The sequence below is a fragment of the Heterodontus francisci genome, chromosome 7 (genome assembly GCF_036365525.1).
Source record: "Heterodontus francisci isolate sHetFra1 chromosome 7, sHetFra1.hap1, whole genome shotgun sequence".
Lineage (NCBI taxonomy): Eukaryota > Metazoa > Chordata > Chondrichthyes > Heterodontiformes > Heterodontidae > Heterodontus > Heterodontus francisci.
The window spans coordinates 70906101-70932074 of NC_090377.1; the positions used below are offsets into that span (position 1 = coordinate 70906101).

The 25974-nt window shown below is 43.7% G+C and overlaps 1 protein-coding gene across 8 annotated transcripts in view; it reads right to left on the reverse strand.

The window, feature by feature from the left end:
• The window catches only part of ubr3 (ubiquitin protein ligase E3 component n-recognin 3), a 416754-nt gene that overhangs the window by 166821 nt on the left and 223959 nt on the right, over positions 1-25974 (reverse strand). For 6 of the 8 annotated variants that reach the window (XM_068035371.1, XM_068035368.1, XM_068035366.1 and 3 more), the window contains 2 exons: positions 24988-25098; positions 693-905 (listed from right to left, as the gene is read on the reverse strand). In XM_068035371.1, the coding sequence (XP_067891472.1) occupies positions 693-905; positions 24988-25098 (324 nt within the window). The remainder of the gene's footprint in view (positions 1-692; positions 906-24987; positions 25099-25974) is intronic. The other 2 variants (XM_068035370.1, XM_068035367.1) reach the window with 1 other exon arrangement.

Here is a 25974-nt window from a genome sequence, read left to right on the forward strand (position 1 = left end):
TTAAGTTAACTTTTATGCTTTCTATCCTAGTACATGTCCGAAATCTAAAATCTGGCACCCTCGGGATCGAGGCCGTGCCAGGTTTCAGATTTTCCTGGATTCTGAACGCATGGAGCTGCGACCGCCCTCCAAGTCAGCCAGAGCCAGAGGACAACCACAGACGTTGGCTTATTACCCGCCCGAGTACCGTCCCTGGCTGACTAGAGCCTGGCCCTGGGACAGGGAGCAGGGGTGTTTTTGTGGGGGGTGGTGGTGGGGGGGGCTTGAGGATCCGCCAGTCGCCACTGACATTTTAAAACAAGTTGGCTAGTAATTGACTAAACTCAAGAGAATCATTGACTTTGTCTTCAGTCTTTTCAAGTTTAATTCGAATAATTATGATCAATTGACACTAAACTGTTGTTGCATCTGGATAGTTTCAAAAAATGTCCAGTTTTTGGACAACCAAACTTTGGATATTGGACCTGCAGTAATTAATTGGACAAGAAAATAGCTCGTCAGCCAGCTTCTGTGGAGAGGATAGTTAAATTAACATTTCAGGGGTGGATGAAGGATCCACACATGAAACATTAACTCTGTTCTCTCCTTAGTTTAGATTTCCAGCATCAGCATCTTTTTCTTTTTTGTTTAGTGAAGAGATTACTTTATTAGAAACCCAGAAATAAATAACAAGTAAGATTTGTCAGCCTTACACTAATGCTTACTGGGAACATTCCCAACTGTTCCTGTTGTTCTTCCACTTCTTTGATGAGAGTTAGCAGGTTCTTGCTGTTGTAAGGTGACCAAATACTCTTTTCCTCACTCTTCTCAGGGTAACAAGGAAGAACACTGTTGGCAAACTGTCTACAGAGGGGGCATGTAAACTCTCCTTTATCCACTGAGAAACTCTGCAGCACCTGGTCATTCTGAAAGAAAGCCACATCACATTTCTTTTAATGAAAGGTACAACCAAATTCTAAGTGATGACAGATAATTGTTCACTGTTAAATCTTTTGTCAAATAATATCTTTTCATACATCGCAATAAAAAAGATCATAGTCAAGTGATAAAACTGCATTACAGGAAGCAATATTTTATATTTTGCTTACAAATACACAATGCAATGGCATTAATGTTATCAAAACACATCATATAAACTGGATACAATGCCATAACACTGGCTCGATGACTGAACAATTGCAAAGACAGTTCCCTTTTAAAAATAAATTAATCAGCAGAATATTGTCATTGTTGCTCGTCCAACATTGTTTTAAAGGAGCTACAGAGAGAAGCCTAGTGGCATTAATACACATTACGCAGTATGTGGTGGGAAGAAGGCTTTTGCCACACTGCAAATTCTTATTGTGATCAAATGTAGGATATGCAGAGCAGGAGGTAGTCACTTCTACCACTTGGTGAGAAAAATAGCTAAATCAACTGCTGACTTTCAAGACCTTTTACTAATACTTTTGTGTAGTCATCCATTACCAACACCTGTACAAAGGTCACATGACCTTCTCTTGATTGATGAGTGTCTATGACAATGCATTAAAAAATATATCTGCAATTCAACTTATAGCTAGATTCACGGCAATCAAAGACACTGGATCCTTTAGAAAATAGAACTATATGATTAGGGCCCTAACAAATTCACAGTCAGATTTTACAAATTTCACGGTCATGGCGTTTTAGAATCATGAATTTCACGATTTCCCATATTTAAATCGTAAGTTTCACAGTGTCGCCTCAAACCATGAAATAGATCTGTTTAAAAACAATAAAAAATGACAAAGAAAGTTTTAAATAAAAATAGAAAGTGCTAGAAATACTTAGCAGATCTAGTGGCAAAGGTTTTAAGCAAGTGAAACAGGAGGAGAACAAAAGGGAAGGGGTGTGATAGGGCAGAGGGCAGGAGAGATTAACTGACAAAGAGGTCATGGGGCAAAGGCAGTGTGCTAATGGTGTGGTGAAAGACAAAGCATTAGTGCAAAGAATGTGTTAATGACAGAATAATGAACAGCTGTCCAAAAGCACAAACATGAAAAACGAAGTTTAAGGCAGGCACATGGTTAAAAAAAGATAAAACAAAATAAAACAAAAAGGGCCTGCCATGCTCTGAAATTACTGAACTCAATGTTCAGTCCGGAGTGTGTTATGTGAGTGCTTCTATTTTTCTTTGTAAAATATGCCTTCAGAGCTGATATTTGAATTGTGGTCTGATTCATCTGGAATTCTGGAGAGATTGCTGAACTTTGTGATTTTGGACTAAGTGAAATGTACACAGACTGCAAGGTACCTGTTTCCAAATAACTCAGCAGGGGAGTGACAGGCCAAGATTTATGATTGTTATGTGACATGACTGTTGAAATTTAGTTTCACTTTTGGATTGTGAAAAAGTCAGTTGCTGCTAGACTGGCCAGGAGACAGCTAAAATCTCTTTCTCTGAAGAATGCCTGCATCAAGCTGTACTGTTGTGTCCTGTGTTTTAAGAAGTCCTGAATGGTTGCAGAAATCTTGCATCTTTAAAAGAAAAAGGACTTTACATCAAATGTTTAAGGTCTAAGAAGATCCTTGTTGCTGATACCTGATGGTAGACCTATGTGAAGCCTTCTGTAGTTACCCAAATGGACTGTTTATCAACCTCACCTGGAAAGACTCAGAGTGGATCCAACTGTTTGCCTTTGGGCCACCACACCAAAACAAAGACCTTCTTTCCAGATCTTTGCAGTCGAAGTCATTTTTTAAATTCCTTTTATTCACTTGAAACAGTTGTAAACAAAAATCCCTTTTTTCCCGGTTAATCGGATTTTGGATGTATGTGCATGTGCATGAGGGCTAGGGGAAAAATAAGGAGCTTTAATATCTCGATTCTCATATATATTTACTTCATTATTGGTTAAAGACTTGGTTTTATAATAAACGGATAATTTTGTTATTAAAGAAACCCGGTTGGTGTGCTTTATTCTGGGGACAAATAAAGTATTGAAGTGGCTGTTTCGGTAAATGAGAAAATTTATGGATATGCTGTGATCTGTGGAGAACTGGATTGAATTAACAGTGCAGTCCTCCTGCCTAAGTCGTAACAAGTGCCTCATCGTAAAATGAGGTGCTGTTCCTCAAGCTTGCGTTGATGTTCACTAGAACACTACAGCAGGCCAAGGACAGAGATGTGGGCACGAGAACAGGGTGGTGTGTTGAAATGGCAAGTAACCTGAAGCTCAGGATCATGCTTGCGGACTGAGCAGAAGTGTTGCGCAAAGCGCTCACCCAATCTGCATTTCGTCTCCCCAGTGTAGAGGTGACTGCATTGTGAGTGGCAAAAACAGTACACCAAATTGAAAGGAGTACTAGTAAATCGCTGCTTCACCTGAAAGGAGTGTTTGGGCCTTGGATAGCGAGAAGAGAGGAGGTAAAAGGGCAGGTATTACATCTCCTGCAATTGCATGGGAAGGTGCCGTGGGAAGGGACAAGGCGTTGGGATAATGGAGGAGTGGACCAGAGTGTCGCAGAGGGAACGATCCCTTTGGAATGCTGAGAAGGAGGGGAGGGGAAGATGTGTTTGGGAGTGGCATCACGCTGGACGTGGCGGAAGATGATGCTTTGGATGTGTAGGTTGGTGGGGTGGAAAATGTGGACAAGGGGACCCGTGTCACAGTTCTGGGAGGGAGTGGGAGGGATGAAGGCAGAATTGCGGGAAATGGGTTGGACACAGTTGCAGGCCCTGTCAACCACAGTGGGGGGGAAATCCTCGGTTGAGGTGAAAGGAAGACATGCTATACGTCTTCCTTTGTCCCCAACTGAGGATTCTTCCCAACTGTGGTTGACAGGGCCCTCAACCATGTCTGACCCATTTCCAACACTTCTGCCCTTGTCCCTTCCCCTCCCTCCCAGAACAACAGGGTTCCCCTTGTCCACACTTTCCAACCACCAGCCTACACCTCCAAAGGATCATCCTCCGCCATTTCCGCCACCTCCAGTGTGTTGCCACCAAACATATCTTCCCTTCCCTATCAACATTCCGAAGGGATCGTTCCCTCCACGACACCTTAGTCCACTCCTCCATTACCCCCGACACCTCGTCCCCGTCCCACAACACCTTCCCATGCAATCGCAGGTGGTGTATTACCTGCACTTTTATCTCCTCTTTCCTCACCATCCAAGGCCACAAACACTCCTTTCAGGTGAAGCAGCATTTTATGTGTACTTCTTTCAATTTAGAATATTGTATTCGCTGCTCACAGTGCAGTCACCTCTACACTGGGGAGGCCAAACGCAGAATGGGTGACCACTTTGCGGAACACTTCCACTCAGTCCGCAAACATGACCCCGAGCTTCCGGTTGCTTGCCATTTCAACACACCACCCTGCTCTCATGCCCACATTTCTGTCCTTGGCCTGCTGCAGTGTTCCAGTATACATCAACGCAAGCTCAAGGAATAGCTCCTCATCTTCCGATGAGGCACTCTACAGCCTTCCGGACTCAACATTGAGTTCAATAATTTCAGAGCATGACTGGCCCTTTTTTATTATTTTATTTTATTTTGTTTTATCATTTTTTTTTTTTACCATGTGCCTGCTTTAAACTTGGTTTTTCATGTTTGTGCTTTTGGACAGAGCTGTTCATTATTCTGTCATTAACACTTTCTCTGCAATAATGCCTTATCTTTCACCACACCATTCGCACACTCCCTCTGCTTTTGTCCCATGACCTTTGTCAGTTAATCTCTCCTGCCCTATCACACACCTTCCCTTTGTTATCTTTTCCCCCCAGCCTAACTTCACTTGCTCAAAACCTATTACATTTCGAACCTTTACCAGTTCTGATGAAAAGCCTGAAACGTTAACTCTGCTTCTCTCTCCACAGATGCTGCCAGACCTGCTGAGTAATTTCAGCACTTTGTTTTTATTCAGATTTCCAGTATCTGCAGTATTTTGCTTTTATTGACAAAGGAGGTTTCTGGTTTCAAATGGCATTTATTGGAATACTCTAAAACTATTGTAAAAAACTGACGATAAACAGATCATATTCTTTACTTGCTGATGTCCGTGGTTGAATGTGAGCATGGAGCAACCTGCAACTGTCTCTTTCTTCATTCCCTGTCTCGGCGGTGAACATGTTTAGACACAACTCTCTCTGCATACGGAGTTTGTTGGAATTGTCAGACAATGCCGTACTAGCCTTGCAAGGCGTGAAATTCTGCATTCCACAGTGTTTCAAAACTGCAGCACAGGCAAAGTACAATCCACTTCTTCAGTAATGCTTTTGTAAGCAAGAATGTCCAGCATACAGTTCTTGTCAAAGCCAGGAATAGCAACAAACGAATTTAAATCCATCAACAGGTCCATTTGTGCAAGGTCAAAGATATGCAGAGCTATTTTTTAAATAAGTTTTCTTGCTCATCAGTGGACTCATCATACATAATTGCAAAAGACTCATGCGTTAATCTGAGACTACATCTCCTCACAATGTGCAGCAAAAACCTTCAGTAGTCCTATCGTAGTTTATTTACACTTGGCAAGCAACCACTATTTTGCACATTACATTGAATGAATACCCACAACTTTGGGTGATCAAGTTTTTCCAATAGTATGTTGGCACTTCAAAAGCATCCACAAGTTCCAGTGTAACCAACTGATGATTTTCTGAGCTCTCTGTCAACTTCTTAAAAAGAGATGAAACTGTTGCTTTTTTTTGCGTGTTCGTTTTCCAGCAGTCTGGTGCTGGATGCTCTCTTTCTGCTGTGATGGCTATTGGACTCTTAAGTGGCACTGAACCGTTGCTCGCCATGTGTGATCCAACAAAACTATGCAGCTTATACAAAACAGTATTCCACCATCAGCATGTAGAATTTGACTTTCAAATGCTTTCACTCAATGTGCCATAGTAATGGTAACGGCTGTTTTTGATTTGCTCATTCTGGCAATCTCTCTTGTCTGCAAAAACTTAAGACTGATTCTGTCAAAACTATACCGGAAGACCTCCCTCATCTACCAATCAGCGAGTTGAGCCTTGGGTCAATCATTAAAATGAACAAAGTTCGCAACATGCTCAGCAATCAGCGAGTTGAGCCTGGTCAATGAATAAAATGCGCAAAGTCCACAAAATGGCCAATTTCACGGCCGTGAATTGATGGTTTCTATATAGGCAAGCAGTGAATTTGTTTTCAAAATGAGCTTTCTTCAATTTTCCCCCTTTAATATAAATTAGGAACGAAAATAGGTCCTTCAACCCATTTAATTCCATCCTTCCAGAGTACTAACCCTACAAACTTTGCCCGACAGCATCTCGCCTTGCATATACGAGTCAAATATTATGAGTGCATTTACTCTCCCTGACAATCCATCCCAATTGTTGATCGCCATGTTGCCCTACCTGATCAAAGTATTGTTTTAGATTTTCTTCTCATCGTAGAATGATACAGAAGGAGATAAATTCTGCTATCCAATTATTGTACGTTTCTACATGGTTCCTCTCTGAGACATCGCTTATCAAGACTAAAGAGAGCCTTACTTTTTGGTCTATAGATGTGGGCAACACTGGCAAGACAGTTCTGAATTTCCACCCCCAGTTTCTATGACAGCATTAAGAGGCAATCGGAAAGTGACTTTTAATGCTCTCGGGGGACATCTGTGAACCAGTTGGGTTTTTTGACAAGCAGATTTCCTGGTTATAAAGGCAAAATACTGCGAATGCTGGAAATCTGAAATAAAAAAGTGCTGGAAATACTCAGCAGCTCTGGCAGCACCTGTGGAGAAAGAAAGAGAGTTAACGTTTCAGGTCAATGACCTTAAGTGAAAGGGAAGAGAGTGGGACAAAGAAAATCTGTGACAGGAAGACAGGAGAAATGAAATGACAAAAGGGCTCAAGGTGCAAGGCCAAAGGGAGCAGTAATGGGACAAGGTCTAGTTTAGATTGTAACCTCTGCCCCCGATTTGTTTCCTTTTTCTTTGCTGGTTTTGACTCTTCTTTCTGCTTTCAGACAGCAGTTGCTCATCATTCTGCCAACTACACCTCCTGTAGATACATCTTTTGTTCCTTTAATGGTCTTCCTTTTGTGTCAGCCGTGGCTCAGTTGGTAGCACTCTCACCTCTGAATCACAAGGTTCTGGGTTCAAGTCCTTCCAGAGCTTGAGTATAAAAATCAAGGCTGACACTCCAGTGCAGTACTGAAACAGTTCTGCATGGTCACAGGTGCCATCTTTTGAATGAGACGTTAAACTGAGGCCCCGCCTGGGTGGACGTAAAAGATCCCATGGCATGATTTTGAACAGCAGAGGAGTTATCCCCAGTGTTTTGCTCAATATTTATCCATCACTCAATATCACCGTTCTGGCCAGGTGGTTGAAGACGTGGCTGGATTCCACTAGTCACCTCCCAACTGACCATAGACAGTGTTTTTGGTTCAATTAGTGTTTCAGCCCGTGTTTTGTTTGCCAAATAAACAGACAGCGACAGGCTTTTTTGTAGGTTTACAAGAGTAAGAGGTGACTTGATTGAAACATACAAGATCCTGAGGGGTCTTTACAGGGTGGATGTGGAAAGGATGTTTCCTCTTGTGGGTGAATCTAGAACTAGGGGGTCACTGTTTAAATATAAGGGGTCGCCCATTTAAGAGAGATGAGGAGAAATTTTTTCTCAGAGGGTCATGAATCTTTGGAATTCTCTTCCTCAAAAGGTGGTGGAAGCAGACTCTTTGAATATTTTTAAGGCAGAGGTACACAGATTCTTGATAAGCAAGAGGGTGAAAGGTTATTGGGGATAGGCGGGAACGTGGAGTTGAGGTTACAATCAGATCAGCCATGCCTTTGTTGAATGGCCGAGCAGGCTCGAGGGGCCTACTCCTAATTCGTATGTTTACATGTATGTATGTTTTGTATTGAACCATTTTCATCACCCGAAATGTTTGCAGAACCACCCACGCATTCACTCTCACATGCACACACAAGAGATAGATGGAAGCTAAAGGGTAAGAGGTGTTTAGAGTTCAAGGTGTAAAAGTCTATTTCAGGAATATCTGTGGGATTCTTTGTTCTTCAAAATGATTAGCTTTATACATAAACTGTTAGTTTTGCCCATGTGACTTTAGGTTTCAGTTCTTGATGGGCTGTACAATAGCTTTTAATTGGCCCATTTTGACAAGATGGGGGCTGTACACATTCTAGTGTGGTAAAGGATAGCTGGAGATGTAGTATCTGGGGAATGCCTTTGTCTTAGTTCATTTTGTGTAAAGCTCACATCCATGTCTGTTAAGCTGTCTCATTTCTATGTAGTCGGGGTTAATTGGTTTTAGTTCTAGTAGACATGGATGTGCAGTTTAGTGCTGGAGTTGGTATGGATCATGTGACTTATCCTCCAATTTGCTGACAGAAAATGTACCAGTCTTTTAAAATTGTTCTAATTTTTTTTTATAACTGTTCCATTTGTTTCTGTATTTTTGTTGCTGCACTTCTCGTGAGCATGACATTACAAAAAGATTATCTGGTCATTATCACATTGCTGTTTGTGGGAGCTTGCTGTGCGCAAATTGGCTGCTGTGTTTCCTACATTACAACAGTGACTACACTTCAAAAATACTTGATTGAGACTTCCAGTGGTTATTAAAAGCATTATATAAAAGCAAATCTTTCTTTTTTTTCAACTCCTAACAAGCAACGTGTTACATTTATCTGCATTGAATTTCAGTTACCACTAATGAGCCAAGATGCAAATCTGATTAGCACTCTTCTACTCCATAGCTCCACTAGTTTGATGTCATTTGCAAATTAATCACTTTGCAGTTCTAGGGAATTTACGCATACCAGACATGAAATGCTAGCACAACCATTGGAACTTACAATAGCTCCTCTCCAGTACAACACAACTTCCTTTTCTTTGGCTAGCAAATGAATTTCAGTTCTGACTAAAGGTCATCAACCTGAAATGTTAACTGTTTCTTTCTCCACAGATACTGCCCAACCCTGCTGCGCATTTCCAGTACTTTTTTATTTCAGATTTCCAGTATCTGCAATATTTTGCTTTTGAGTGAATTTCCACATCTTACCTTAATGCCTACTGACCTTAATTTGTAAACTCAAATCATGTAATAGATTTTCAAAAAGTGTTTGATAAAGTAAGTAAATGTAAATCATGGCTTCCCCCTTTGATTTATGATGTCACAACCTCAAAGGTCTATGTGGTTGGTTAGGCAAGATATTCCAATACTTTTTTTTATTTTATTAATTCATAGGATGTTAACAACGTTAGCAAAACCAGCCTTTACTGCAAATCCCTAGTTGCCCTCAAAATCAGTGGTAGTGAACCGCCTCGAACCAATACAGTCCACGTGATGAAGGTACTTCTGCAGTGCTGTTAGGTAGGAACATCCAGGATTTTAACCCAGCGATGAAGGAATGGATATATATTGCCAAGCCAGGATGATGCGTGACATGGAGGAGAACTTGGAGGTGGTGGTGTTCCATGCACCTGCTGCCTTTGTCCTCCTAGGTAGGAAGTGTCCCAGGTTTGGGAGGTTCTGTCAAAGAAGCCTTGGTGAGTTCTTAACCGGGGAATCCAGGGCCGGCCCCCCAGGATCCGTGAGAATGTTTCAAGGGATACGCTGCCCTGCAGCTTCTCCAAACACCATCCAACTAGTCCCCCGGTTCAGCTCCGCTCTTACTGACTGCTAATTGGAAATCATCAAAATCTGCACTGTACTAGTCATGTGACCATCCTGGCCCCTCGTGTCATGAAACAGCAATTTATTTGTGAAGTTCAATATTTAAACTAAACTGATGACAATATTTTTTTACTATATCTTTAACTGTTTAGATCCATTAATAACAAGTTTTTATATGACTGGGTGATTTATTACCATTCCCTTCCAATACGCCCCTCCTACAACCATATTCCTGAATGGCTCGAGTTCTGTTTGAATTATTAGAGCACAGGGGATAGAAGTTTCCATAGAGGGGTGTCTCTGGTTATTGAAACTACAAAGTAACAAACCTAGAGCTTGTAGCCTAATGAAACACGGATGGGAACTATTTAGGCACCCACTCAGAATCAGCAGGAAGCCCCAGAGAGAGGAAAGCAGGTGGTGGGGAAAGCCTGTAGAATCAATCCCTCTTGACAGGAAAGCCTGGCAAAAACAGGATTCAAAAACTGTCAAAAAAAATAAAGGTGGTTGGAAGCTATGGGCAGGGGAAAATGGGCCCTGATAATTTGGTGTGTAGAACATACATGTGATTGGAGCTGCTATAAAGACAGAAATATATAGGGGGAAGTGGCAGGAACAGCCCACGGAATCAATCTGAGAAAAAACACTGATCATTTATTTAAAACATACAAAGAATACTAAACCAAAAGGAGCTGTTGTGCTGGAGGGCGGTTATGAATGTTGCTGGTGCACTGGAGCAGTGAGGCTCTTTGAACAGTGCTGCTGGTACGGGGATCTGCAGCTCATCTTGCTTCAACTGCTGACAGGTGACATGTAGCTTCATAATGCCTGAGAGGGTGGTGGAAGCAGCTTTCAAAAGAGAACTGGAGCAATACTCAGGGATAAAAAATTGCAGGGTTGTGGGGAAAGAGCAAGGGACTGGGACTAAATGGATTGCTCTTACAAAGAGCTGGCACAGACCTGATGGGCTAAATGGCATGGAGCCAGAAAGGGCTCCAGGCACTGGAGCTGGCGTGAATGCTTCACTGAATACAGTACCGTTTCTTCTGCGGCACTAAAAGTTCTGGTCCCATTTAGTACAAACCACTTATGCAAAGCTTTATTTTCAGCTATTACAATGAAAACCAAGTACTGAACAAGAATGAATATCGACCGTGACAGGCACATGTACATGTCATGGATACTTCTGCATCTTGATAGAATTGTTGCTCAGCACCAGCAACAAATTTTTCATTAAGTAAAACAAAAATAATACATTTGATAGTATAACTAATTTTTTTTTTTTTTACACAGAAAATGTGGGGAATATTCCATCACACTTCTGATTTGTACCTTGTAGATGGTGGAATGGCTTTAGGGAGTCAGAACATGAGTCATTCACGGAAAAAAAAATACCCAGTATCTGATTTGCTCTTGTGGTCACCATATTTATGTGGTAGATTCAGTAAGTTTCTGAGCAATGGCAACCCCTCCAGGATGTTGATGGGGGTAGTGAGGAGGAGGGATTCGACAATGATAATGCCATTGAATGGAAAGGTTGAGGTGGCTGAACTCTCTCTTATTGGAGATGGCCATTGCTGGCACCTAAGTAGAAAGAAACATTCGCACTACACATCAGCCCAAATCTGGATGTTGCCCAGGTTTTGCTACATACAGGTATCGACTGTTTAATTGAGGAGTTGTGAATGGAACAGTGCAATAGTCAATGAACATCCCTACATCTGACCTTATGATGGAGGGAAGGTCATTGATGAGACAGTTGAAGATGGTTTAGCATAGAACACTGCATTGAAAACCTCCTGCAACAATGTCTTGGGGCTGAGATGACTGTTCCCCAACTACCACAACTATCTTTGTACTAAGTATGACACCAGCAGTGGAAAGTTTTGCCTCCAATTCCCATTGATGCCAATCTTACTAAGGTTCCTTGGTGCCAGACTCTGTCAAATACTGCTTTGATGTTAAGAGCAGTCACTCTCACCTCACCTCTGGAATTCAGCTCTCGTCAGCTCAGTTTGGACCAAAGCTGTAATGATGTCTGGAGCTGAGTAGTCCTGGTGGAACCCAAACTGAGCAGATTATTGGTAAGTAAGTGCCCCTTGATAACACTGTCGATGACACCTTCCGTCACTTCGCTGATGATTGAGAGTAAACTGATGGGGCTGTAATTGGCTGTATTGGATTTGTCCCGCTTTTTGTTAACAGGACATACCTGGGCAATTTTCCACTTTGTTGAGTAGCTGTACTGAAACAGCACGACTAGGAGTGTGACAGCTTCAGCAGCACAAGTTTTCATTCAGTACTACAGCCAAAATATCATGAGGAGCGAATCGAATTGGCTGAAAACTGGCATCTATGATCCTGGAGACAATAGGAGGCAGAGATGAATCATCCACTTGGGACTTCTGGCTGAAGATGGTTGTTTAGTTTATGTTTAGAGTTACAGCACTGAAACAGGCCCTTCGGCCCACCGAGTCTGTGCCGACCATCAACCACCCATTTATACTAATCCTACACTAATCCCATATTCCTACCACATCTCCACCTGTCCCTACATTTCCCTACCACCTACCTATATTAGTGACAATTTATAATGGCCAATTTACCTACCAACCTGCAAGTCTTTTGGCTTGTGGGAGGAAACCGGAGCACCCGGAGAAAACCCACGCAGACACGGAGAACTTGCAAACTCCACACAGGCAGTACCCAGAATTGAACCCGGGTCGCTGGAGCAGTGAGACTGCGGTGCTAACCACTGCGCCACTGTGCCGCCCTTTGAATGCTTCAGCCCTTTGCACTCACGTGCTAGCTGTGAGATATTTGAAGAGGTGAATATTCATGGACCCTTCTCTTCCCATTAGTTGCTACCCATCATTTGCTACTGTATGTGGCAGGACTTCAGAGCTTTGATCTGATCCATTAGTTTATGGGATCGCTTAGCTTAGTCTATAGCATGCTTCTTCCACTGTTTAGCATGCGTGCAGTCCTGTGTCGTAGCTTCAGCAGGTTGACACCTCATTTTCAATTATGCCTGCTCCTGCCATGCTCTTTTGCAGCCCTCATTGAACCAGGGTGAGTCACTGCATTTGATGGTAATGGTAGGGTAAGGGATATGCCAGGCCATGAGGTTATGGATTGCGATAGAATACAATTCTGCTGCTGATGGCCCACAGTGCCTCATAGATTCCCAGCTTTCATCAGTTTTAAAACCATCTATTCCATAATCTTAAATCCCCCTCCTCTTATCTCATCTCCAGTAATGATGACCCCATGGACACCTTTGTGACAAAGTTCAAGACTATCCATTCAACTGCCTGTCCCACATCCTCCCTTTCCCTTGCCAACCAAACTAAACTATTCTCATAGTTCCCACCATCCCAGTGCCGAACCCACGTCTTTTTCTACCAATTCCCTTATCTCCTCTCTCCAAAGACATCTTGTCCAGGAGAGATACCTTCTATTCTCTCAGCGCCATTCTTACTGAACAGCTAAGCACCGGACTTCCCTATCTAGCCCCTATGCAAATCAATGTTGTAAATGGATCCCTAATCTTAAACCCCACTGCCGTGACCCACCTTCTCAAAAAAGACCACCATCGACTCCCTGGCTTTGTACACTACCATTCCATCTCTAAACTCTCCTGCCTTCCAAACTCCTTAAATTGTTGTTGCCCTTACCTGTACCCCACCACCCGCACCCCACTGCCCTCCCCCCAAGCAAATCCATTCTCCTCTTTCCAGCAAAGCAAGTTTGAATCTCTCCAATCAGAATGTTGTCCCTGCCATAGCACTGGAACAAGTTACAAAAGACACCTTTTGATTAAGCTTTTAATCACCTTTATTAACCCCAATATCGCTCCTTTGGCTCAGTGTCACTTTCTGGCCTATTACACTTCCGTGGGAACTAGAATTGCCCATTTCCAATCTTCTGGAATCTTCCTATTATTCATAGATAACCTCAAAACAAGTGTCATTGCTTCACAAACCTCTTTTGTCCAAGTATCTCAGAGCGGTGGGGAACTGGTTGGTTTCCAGCCTATGCAAAACCGCCACTTCACTAATGCAAGAGTCTTTGGCCAACATTATGCGTATTTAATATTAAATGGCAGACTGTTAGCCCTGGATTTTTCATCCATGAATTACTCCTTTTCAGGGAAGACGATGGAAGAAAAAGGGTGGGTATATCTAGAACTGAATCCCCAGCTGTAAAAATGGCCGTCACAATTCTCCTTGATTCACAATACAGGCAATCTGCAGCAAGTAAATGAGATCATTAGATTCTGACGTCTCAAGTTTAATCTTCCCTATCGCCTGAGGCTCTTTCAAACGAAAGCATCAATCTATGTAGAAAAGGCATTGCTGGTTGTTAGGCGGTATCAGATAGGCAGAAGTAGTTTTAAAAAGTCTATTTTTCTCAGGATATTGTGTTTGGTCAAACTTCACTGCTGAAGAACTTTTTGGGTGCCTTTTCACTCTCCAGCTTATTAGCTTCAATACTACAGTTACTGATAGCGATTTTTAATGAGATCTTCAGCTGTAAAGAATATTCCATAATGGCTTTATTATTAAAGATTCTTGTATCTGTGCTTTGAAGAGGAAGAACTGTGCAATATAACTCAGGCAAGCAGGCTCATCAGGCACCAAAGGCAACTGGCACCCAATCACAAGTACCCATGTCATCTCTCAAACACACAAAGCATCAAAAAGGTATACTTCTGTTCTGAGGCTTGTGGAGGCGACATGCCACCTGCTTGCCCTGGACCAAAAACCACCTCCACCAGTAAGGCACTGCCAGCGTCAGTAAAAGTTACTACGGTACTCAACTGCCATACAATGGGCTCTTTTCAAGTTGCAGAGACAACACCTGAAAGCCAGTTCAACTGTCCCCCAATATATTAAGCAGATGGCAGATGCATTGTTTACTCAAGCTGCACAGTTTATCACCTTTCCATTCGAGCTGGCACAACAGCATGAGGGTGAACTTTTACTGAATGGCAGGATTTGCCCAGGCACAAAGTGCAATTAACCACACCTGCATTACTATGCATGCTCCATTTGAGAATCTCATCTTTTGGACAGGAAAGAGTTTCACTCAATGTCCAGCTGCAGTGTAATCTGAAAACCATCCAGCTTCTATGGTTCTTTTATTTTTACACAAGTTCTCTACACCTCTGCTTTGCACCATATAAAGTTAATGATGCCACGTGGTACATGATTAATTAAGAGTATAGGGATTCTGAAGGTGTACTGATAGAGGTGGGGGATCGCTGTGGTACAGTACAACCGGGGTGTTTTGCACAATAGTCATTTGCTGCAGGCTGCATACTTTTGATCTGCAAAAAGGACTCCACATTGATGGACTGGAATAGGAAGTTAAGAAAGGGCAGTCGCATAACCAGGTAACTGAGGGAAGGCTTTTAGGAGTTTGCGCAGAAGGATCCACTGCCAGCTGACAGGCAGTTGCAGATGCATCATCGGGAACAACTTCACCGAAAAGAATGAGTTCTCCTCCACGACTACAAAGACTCTGATTTGGAAAATATTCTACTGCTACTTTTTGTAGGCATTCCACCCACCCACTTGCGATAAAAAATTTTTTTAATGAAAACCAATCTGTGTTCCTTCTTAGTTTTTTTTTAAAATTGAACTACGTCTCCCCTCGGTGCCTAAAATTATATCCTTTGCATCCTAGTTTTATACTAATCCTTAGTTCTTCCTCAGTGGCAAGAGGATCTGAAGTGACTGGCTGATTTTTTTTAGCGAAAGCTTTGGCGTGACGATAGTGGCACATAAGTCTCTTTTCGTTGTAAGCTGTTGTGTACTTTAAGGAAAAAGTGGACAATATAAAGGCAACTTACTTCTTTTTTTTTTTTTCTTTTTTTTTGCGAGGAGCAGCCTTGATAGAACGGGGTGCGGAGCGGACTTTCAGCTGAGCGGTCAATTTCAGTAAGTTACAAGTTAATCCCTTTTTTGTTTCGGAGGACCGGGGACTGCTGGGTAGGGGAAAACTATTTATTTGGGCAGTTTTAAAATCTTTGTCTTTTGCGAGGAGCAGCCTTGATAGAACGGGGTGCGGAGCGGACTTTCAGCTGAGCGGTCAATTTCAGTAAGTTACAAGTTAATCCCTTTTTTGTTTCGGAGGACCGGGGACTGCTGAGTAGGGGAAAACTATTTATTTGGGCAGTTTTAAAATCTTTGTCTTTTGCGAGGAGCAGCCTTGATAGAATGGGGTGCGGAGCGGACTTTCAGCTGAGCGGTCAATTTCAGTAAGTTACAAGTTAATCCCTTTTTTGTTTCGGAGGACCGGGGACTGCTGGGTAGGGGAAAACTATTTATTTGGGCAGTTTTAAAATCTTTGTCTTTTGCGAGGAGCAGCCTTGATAGAACGGGGTGCGGAGCGGACTTTCAGCTGAGCGGTCAATTTCAGTAAGTTACAAGTTAATCCCTTTTTTGTTTCGGAGGACCGGGGACTGCTGGGTAGGGGAAAACTATTTATTTGGGCAGTGGCAGTACCCGAGACACTACACGTGTAGTGTCTCCCACCCACCCTCCTCCTCTAACCAAAAAAAAAAGGACTCTAGGGTGTTGATAAGGTAAGCTTTTTATTTAAAACTTCAGTCCGTAGGATTGCTAAGCGAACAAGTTTTGACTTTTTTTTTTCGTTTGGTTTTTCAGTAGGTTTATTGGGAATCTAGAATAGTGGGAATGGAGGTAAAGGCAGTTGTATGTTCCTCCTGCAGAATGTGGGAGGTAGGGGTCGCCAAGAGTGTCCCTGCTGACTGCATCTGCGGGAAGTGCACCCAACTCCAGCTCCTCGCAGACCGCGTTAGGGAACTGGAGCTGGAGCTGGATGAACTTCGGATCATTCGGGAGGCGGAGGGGATTATTGACAGGAGTTATAGGGAGGCAGTCACACCTCAGGTAAAAGAAGTAGGTAGATGGGTTACCGTCAGGGGAAGGAAAGGGAACCAGCAGGCAGTGCAGGGATCCCCTGTGGCCGTTTCCCTCAACAACAGGTATACCGTTTTGGATACTGTTGGGGGGGACGACTTACCAGGGGTAAGCAATGGGGTGCAGGTCTCTGGCACAGAGTCTGTCCCTGTTGCTCAGAAGGGAAAAGGGAAGAGGAGCAGAGCATTAGTCATTGGGGACTCCATAGTTAGGGGAACAGATAGGAGGTTCTGTGGGAACGAGAGAGACTCACGGTTGGTGTGTTGCCTCCCAGGTGCCAGGGTACGTGATGTCTCTGATCGTGTTTTTGGGATCCTTAAGGGGGAGGGGGAGCACCCCCAAGTCGTGGTCCACATAGGCACCAACGACATAGGTAGGAAGAGAGATGGGGATTTAAGGCAGAAATTCAGGGAGCTAGGGTGGAAGCTTAGAGCGAGAACAACCAGAGTTGTTATCTCTGGGTTGTTGCCTGTGCCACGTGCTAGCGAAGAGAGGAATAGGGAGAGAGAGGAGTTGAACACGTGGCTGCAGGGATGGTGTAGGAGGGAGGGTTTTGGTTTCCTGGATAATTGGGGCTCTTTCTGGGGTAGGTGGGACCTCTACAAACAGGATGGTCTTCACCTGAACCAGAGGGGTACCAATATCCTGGGGGGGAGATTTGTTAGTGCTCTTCGGGGGGGTTTAAACTAAATCAGCAGGGGAATGGGAACCTAAATTGCAGTGCCAGTGTACAGGCTGTTGAGAGTAGTGAGGTAGGGGATAAGGTTACAAGGACGCAAGAGGGCACTGGCAAGCAAGAACTTGGTTTAAAGTGTGTCTACTTCAACGCCAGGAGCATCCGGAATAAGGTGGGTGAGCTTGCAGCATGGGTTGGTACCTGGGATCCTGATGTTGTGGCCATTTCGGAGACATGGGTAGAGCAGGGGCAGGAATGGATGTTGCAGGTTCCGGGATTTAGATGTTTCAGAAAGAACAGAGAAGAGGGTAAAAGAGGGGGGGGTGTGGCATTGTTAATCAAGGAAAGTATTACAGCGGCAGAAAGGACGTTTGAGGACTCGTCTACTGAGGTAGTCTGGGCCGAGGTTAGAAACAGGAGAGGAGAGGTCACCCTGTTGGGAGTTTTCTATAGACCTCCGAATAGTTCCAGAGATGTAGAGGAAAGGATAGCGAAGATGATTCTCGACAGGAGCGAGAGTAACAGGGTAGTGGTTATGGGGGACTTTAACTTTCCAAATATTGACTGGAAATACTATAGTTCGAGTACTTTAGATGGGTCTGTTTTTGTCCAGTGTGTGCAGGAGGGTTTTCTGACACAGTATGTGGACAGGCCAACCAGGGGCGATGCCACATTGGATTTGGTACTGGGTAATGAACCCGGCCAGGTGTTTGATTTAGATGTAGGTGAGCACTTTGGCGATAGTGATCACAATTCGGTTAGGTTTACCTTAGCGATGGGCAGGGACAGGTATATACCGCAGGGCAAGAATTATAGCTGGGGGAAAGGAAATTATGACGCCATTAGGCAAGATTTAGGATGTGTAGGATGGGGAAGGAAACTGCAGGGGATGGGCACAAACGAAATGTGGAGCTTATTCAAGGAGCAGCTAATGCGTGTCCTTGATAAGTATGTACCTGTCAGGCAGGGAGGAAGTTGTCGAGCAAGGGAGCCGTGGTTTACTCAAGAAGTTGAAGCGCTTGTCAAGAGGAAGAGGGCGGCTTATGTTAGGATGAGACGTGAAGGCTCAGTTAGGGCGCTTGAGAGTTACAAGCTAGCCAGGAAGGATCTAAAGGGAGGGCTAAGAAGAGCAAGGAGAGGACACGAGAAGTCATTGGCGGATAGGATCAAAGAAAACCCTAAGGCTTTCTATAGGTATATCAGGAATAAACGAATGATAAGAGTTAGAACAGGGCCAATCAAGGATAGTAGTGGGAAGTTGTGTGCGGAATCAGAGGAGATAGGGGAAGCGTTAAATGAATATTTTTCGTCAGTATTTACAGTAGAGAAAGAAAATGTTGCCGAGGAGATTACTGAGATACAGCCTACTAGGCTAGATGGGATTGAGATTCACAAGGAGGAGGTGTTAGCAATTTTGGAAAGAGTGAAAATAGATAAGTCCCCTGGGCCAGATGGGATTTATCCTAGGATTCTCTGGGAAGCCAGGGAGGAGATTGCAGAGCCTTTGTCCTTGATCTTTATGTCGTCATTGTCGACAGGAATAGTGCCGGAAGACTGGAGGATAGCAAATGTTGTCCCCTTGTTCAAGAAGGGGAGTAGAGACAGCCCTGGTAATTATAGACCTGTGAGCCTTACTTCGGTTGTGGGTAAAATGTTGGAAAAGGTTATAAGAGACAGGATTTATAATCATCTTGAAAAGAATAAGTTCATTTGCGATAGTCAGCACGGTTTTGTGAAAGGTAGGTCGTGCCTCACAAACCTTATTGAGTTTTTCGAGAAGGTGACCAAACAGGTGGATGAGGGTAAAGCCGTGGATGTGGTGTATATGGATTTCAGTAAGGCGTTTGATAAGGTTCCCCACGGTAGGCTATTGCAGAAAATACGCAAGTATGGGGTTGAAGGTGATTTAGAGCTTTGGATCAGAAATTGGCTAGCTGAAAGAAGACAGAGGGTGGTGGTTGATGGCAAATGTTCATCCTGGAGTTTAGTTACTAGTGGTGTACCGCAAGGTTCTGTTTTGGGGCCACTGCTGTTTGTCATTTTTATAAACGACCTGGATGAGGGTGTAGAAGGGTGGGTTAGTAAATTTGCGGATGACACGAAGGTCGGTGGAGTTGTGGATAGTGTCGAAGGGTGTTGTAGGGTACAGAGGGACATAGATAGGCTGCAGAGCTGGGCTGAGAGATGGCAAATGGAGTTTAATGCGGAGAAGTGTGAGGTGATTCACTTTGGAAGGAGTAACAGCAATGCAGAGTACTGGGCTAATGGGAAGATTCTTGGTAGTGTAGATGAGCAGAGAGATCTTGGTATCCAGGTACATAAATCCCTGAAAGTTGCTACCCAGGTTAATAGGGCTGTTAAGAAGGCATATGGTGTGTTAGCCTTTATTAGTAGGGGGATCGAGTTTCAGAGCCACGGGGTCATGATGCAGCTGTACAAAACTCTGGTGAGGCCGCACCTGGAGTATTGCGTGCAGTTCTGGTCACTGCATTATAGGAAGGATGTCGAAGCTTTGGAAAGGGTGCAGAGGAGATTTACTAGGATGTTGCCTGGTATGGAAGGAAGGTCTTACGAGGAAAGGCTGAGGGACTTGGGGTTGTTTTCGTTAGAGAGAAGGAGGAGGAGAGGTGACTTAATAGAGACATACAAGATAATCAGAGGGTTAGATAGGGTGGATAGTGAGAGTCTTTTTCCTCGGATGAGGATGGCAAACACGAGGGGACATAGCTTTAAGTTGAGGGGTGAAAGATATAGGACAGATGTCAGAGGTAGTTTCTTTACGCAGAGAGTAGTAGGGGCGTGGAACGCCCTGCCTGCAACAGTAGTAGACTCGCCAACTTTAAGGGCATTTAAGTGGTCATTGGATAGACATATGGATGTAAATGGAATAGTGTAGGTCAGATGATCGGCGCAACATCGAGGGCCGAAGGGCCTGTACTGCGCTGTAATATTCTAATTCTAATTCTAAAAAAAAATTCTAATACATGTCAATCTATGATTGAACATTTGTAGGGCAAGGAAGAGTTCCAAAGGATTATTATGGAGTCTCAGATATTTCAAGTAAGTAGTACATGGCATTCAAGATAGGGAGGACAAAGTGAATGGAAAAGAGAAAACGCTTCCAACATTGAATTGTTCAAGTTCTAATTGCCTCTTAAATGTGCTAACTTGGTGAGGTGACTAATGTTTTCCAGCATAAAGCAACCTTGTGGGATTTGTTAGAGGTACAACTCATTGCTGAGGCCCTCCCGTCCTTTTGGACCTGGGATCATGTTTTTTGTTGGCCTAGCTCTCTCTATCAGAAAGCTGGGTTTTCTGTTACTAGATATCAGTCAAGATCACCTCAACTGAAGAATCTGAAAAAAGTTGGTGGCTCATCAAGGAGCCCTAACAAAACTGGAGACAATGCAATCAGGGGGAAAACTCTCTGCTGGTGGAGTCATACCTGGCACAAAGGAAGATGGCTGTGCTTGTTGGAGGTCAATCATCTGAGCTCCAGGACATCACTGCAGAAGTTCCTCAGGGTAGTGTCTTAGGCCCAATCATCTTCAGCTGCTTCATCAATGACCTTCTCTCTATCATAAAGGTCAGAAGTGGGGATATTCGCTGATATTGCACAATGTTCAGCACCAATTGTGACTCCTCAGATATTGAAGCAGCCCATGTCCATATGTAGCAAGACCTGAACAGCATCCAGGTTTGGGCTGATAAGTGGTAAGTAATTTCACGCAACACAAGTACCAGGCAATGGGCATCTCGAACAAGAGAGAGTAACCATCTCGAACAAGAGAGAATCTAACCATCTCCTATTGACGTTCAATGGCATTACCATTGCTGAATCCTCCACTATCATCATCCTGGGGGGTTACCATTGACTAGAAACTGCACTGGACCAGCCACAAATGCCGTGGCTACAAGAGCAGGTCAGAGGCTGGGAATTCGGTGGCGAATAACTTACCTCCTGTCTCCCCAATGCCGCTCCACCATCTTCAAGGTACAAGTCAGGAGTGTGATGGAATACTCTCCATTTGCTGGGATGGGTATAGCTCCAACAACACTCACGAAGCACAACACCATCCAGGACAAAGCAAACCGCCTGACTGGCAATCCATCCACCACCTTCAACATTCACTCCCTCCACCACCAACACACAGTGGCAGCAGTGTGCACCATCTACAAGATGCACCACAGCAACTCACTAAGGCTCCTTACAGCACTTTCCAAATCCACGAACTCTACCAACTGGAAGGACAAGGCCAGCAGATGCATGGGAACACCACCATCTGTAAGTTCCCCTCCAAGTCACACACCATCCTGACTTGGAACTATATCGCCGTTCCTTCACTGTCAGTGGGTCAAACCCTGGAACTCCCTTCCTAACAGGACTGTGGGTGTACCAAGATTATGACAGGCTTAGATAAGTTAGACAAGGAAAAACTATTCTCATTAACAAACAGTACTTGGACTAGGAGACACAGATTGTAAGTTTTGGGCAAAAGATGCAGGGAGAATATGAGGAAGCACTTTTTGACGCAGTGACTCATAATGACCTGGAACTCGCTGCCCACAGGGGTGGTGGAAGTGGATACCTTCAAGAGGAAGTTGGATGGCCACCTGAGAGAAACAGACTTGCAGGGCTATGGGAATCGAGCCTGGGACTGGCTGCATAGCTCCTTGGAGAGCCGGTATGGACTCGATGGGCCAAATGGCCTCCTGTGCCGTAAATGACTATGACCCGAAGAACTGCAGTGGTCCAAGAAGGCAGCTCACCACCACCTTCTCAAGGGCAATTAGGGATGGGCAAGAAATGCTGGCATAGCCAGCGACGCCCACACCCCAGGAACAAAAAAAAAATTTAGCATGATAACCAGTTTCTGTTCATTAAGTTATGACAAAACTAGACAGGTAAATCCTGCTGTTCAAACAATACTTGGCTACATAGATTAGAAAGGTAAAGGGTTTGGTTCCCTTTTTGTGCTGTGCTTGGTGCGACAGTTGTGAAGTACTATAATTTTTCCCATATCCTGGGCTAGGAAATAAGGGAAAGTCAGCCAGCATTTTCATTTAACAATTAACCATGAATCTGTACATTTGAACAGTACAAGGTACACAGGATCAGAGTAGGCAAGTCAGCCAATCGAGCCTGAATGGGTCAATCAGGTCACAGCTGATCTGCACCTCAAATCCATTTACCCAGCTTTGATTCATATCCCTGGATACCTTTACCGACCAAAAATATCTCTGTCTTGAAAGTTCCAATTGTCCTAACACAAGTACAGCCTTTATGGAAAAGAGTTTCCCAAATGCCGACTACCTATTTTTCATAACACATTCACTTGTTCGCGATTCCCCACCAGAAAAAATAATTTTGCTGTATCCACTCTATCAAACTGTTTTAACATTTTAATTACCTCAATCAGATCATCCCCCAGTCTCCTACACTCAAGGGAATACAAGAAAAGTTTATGCAACCTATCGTTATAATTTAATCCTTTAAGCCCTGATATTATTCCGGTGAATCTGCACTGCACCCCCTCCAAGACCTATATATCCTTCTGAGATGCAGTGCCCAAAATTGAACATAGTACTCTAGATGGGATCTGACGAAGGCTCTATATAAATGAAGCATATCTCTCCTTCCTATGCATTCCAGCCTCCTTGAGAAATAGATCAACATTTCATCAGCCTTCATGATTGCTTTTTGCAACCGTCTACTTTTAACAATTATGTACTTGGACTTCCAAATCCAATTGTTCCTCTGCAGTTCTTAGTTTCACACCTTTTAGAAATACACTGATTTACCTTTCTTCGGTCCAAACCTTACAGTTCCTTACACTGAATTTCATTTGGCATTGTTTTTGTTAACTCACTTAATCTATGTTTATTTGTAACTTCTTGCTCCCGTTTGCTCTATTTACTGTCCTTCTTAACTTTGCGTAACCTGCAACATTGGAAAAACTACCCTCAATTCCTTCATACAAGTCATTAACAAATATGGTAACAAATTGAGGTCCCACAACAAATCCCTGGGAAAAAGCACTTGTCACATCCTGCCAGTAAGCGTATTAACCCTTTATCCACACTCAGTCGCATACCTTCCAACCCATTCTAACCCAAGTCAAAAGGCTACCTCCAATTCTGAATTCCCATTTTTGCCAGTAATTTCTTGTGTGGAACCATATTGAATGCCTTCTGGATGATTATTAAAAAAAACACCCATTGACACTTCCTTATCTACATTAGTGATCGCCTCAAAAACTCTAATCAAATTAGTCTAACGTAATTTACCCTTAAAGCCATGTTGGCTCTCTGATCAGTTCATACTTGTTCAAGTGCTCAGTCATTCTATCCCTAATGACAGATTCTAAGTAGCTTCCCCACAACCAGTATTAAACTGGCAGGCCAATAGTTACCTGATTTCTCTCTCCTGTCCTCCTTAAATACCTGTGACACTAGAAAATTTCTAATCTAATGGTAAAGTTTCCAACTCAAACGAGCTTTAAGAGATTATGTCTAATGTTTCTGCAATTTCCTCACCTACTTCGATTAGTTCTTTTGGTGAAAACCATTAACTCCTGGAGATTCATCTACTCTATGTCCCATTATTTTCTCCATTCCCATTTTTTAATGTTTAAAACATTATTTTGAATCCAGTAAGTTCCTCTCCTTGATTTAGTTTTAGATTCCCTTCTATTATTAGACTTGGGCAAGATGCTCAGGTTGCCAGTGTTTGTGGAATCACAACTGTGCATATACATCTGCTTCAAGAGAAAAGAGTGGAAAGAAGGAAAGTATCACAATTGGAGTTGTGGCATCTGACTTGAAAAGCAGAACTTTGTATTTAATGAAGAACATTTCAAAATGTTTCACAAAATTTCTGTAAAAGAAATGGCTAAAACATATTATTCAGTAAATTACAGCTTTAAAACTAACGATAAGATGCTTTACTTATGGCCTTAAACAACCAGAAAGACTTCAGTTGTTGCTGAGAGGCAAAAATTATGTGTGGCGCAAACAAGCCCTTTGTGACAGGGGAAAAACATCTGGCCAAGATACCAGTGTGGTAGATTACTTTTTTTTTTAAAAAGGGGGATGTACCTCTTGGGTACTCCCACCCACTGGATGACTGTTGTATTCGTAGGATGCATTTTTTTTTTTAACAGACTTTTGTTCTTTCCAAAATGCCATATAAAAAAGGCTGCATCTGCTGACAACGCTACCGCTAGGTGGAAGAGCGGAGCGGAGCAGGCGGGGTGCCGGGGAAGGCAGGGAGCGGAGCAGAGTGGCTGGCCAGAGCAGCGAGGGACGGGGGGGGGGGGGGGGCGGGGAGCGGAGCGAAGATGCACACGTCACGCGATGGCATCATCGGCGCATGCGCTAACCAGTCCTGGCAAGCCGGAACGCCGCACATGCGCAGAGACCAGGAGCCCGCCTGCGCATGTGCGCACCGCGGCGCAGCCTGATGACGTCAGTGGCGGCCAGCATGGTCAGGAATCACTTTGTATTAAAAAAAAACTAAATTCCACTAAAAAAGATACTGCCCAACACTTCACCAATACAAAACAGCCCCAGAAGTATCATTCACCAAAAAGTTCTGTTTGAAGAAAATGAGAAAATTATATCTTTATTGGTTTTGGTATTTTGAAATTTCTCTTTTGTTTAAAATTTTATATTGCAGAAACACGATTCACCGAGCTTTGATGAAAGCATTTCAGTTGTTAACTCACCCGCAATGATTCCATGTAAGACTTATGACAGTCAATATGTAAAGTGTGCCCACAGGTCTGAACATACACACCACCTTCCCAACCTATGGAGACTGACTGCAGGCAAGAACTCTAAATAAAGAGGAATTATAAACAAAAGCAATGCATCAAGTTTTATTTTACACTTCAACAAAATAATTTATTTTCAATGCAATGTGGAAGCAAAAGGAATTCAGTTATCCTGACAACGGGCTGACTTTTATTCGCATGCCACGCATCGTGGCGGCACACTTTGAAGTCAGCGGCCTTCAGGTGCGGATGCACCGCCATTGAGTCCCCGTGATATTTTGCGTGGGGGCGGAACGGCCACCCCCTATGACATAGAGGGGGCAGCCCCTCTGCTCCTGGCAATGGCGTCCGGCACCACTGTGCAGGTGCCATTTTGAAAGGACTTCAAGCCCTTAGGAACAAAGTGAATTTTTAAAGGTACATTTTTGTGAATTATCTTTAAAAAAGTAATTAAAAGCTGGAAGCCTTTTCTCAACCCACTCCCCCCACCCCCCCCCCCCCCATGTTTTTTTTTTATTGGCCTGTACGTCAACAATTTATTTCATTCCCAACCCGAACTTCCCCCCCACCTACCCCAACCTGGTCACATTTGCCCCTTCCCACCATCCCCACAGCCAATAAAAAGTTTTCCCCGCCCACCCTGCCCTGATAATTTCTCTCCTCCCCTCTCCTTACCAGTGTCTCGCCTTGAATCCCCAAAAGGGGCTTGGAAGGCAGGGGACTTCTGGTCACCGGCTGCAATACCAGCGTGTGACATCCGCCCAGTCCAGGCAAGTTAATTAACATTTTTTTGAATAAGTTTGCATAGGCAAATGAAGGCCCCGCTGCCTAGCGGCAGGGGGACCACACCGAAGCCTCGCTGCCACCAGTAAAATGAGGCAGGGCCTTCTCGCCATCAGAGGTCGTGTGGGCCTCTCCTGCATGCATTATACCACCCCC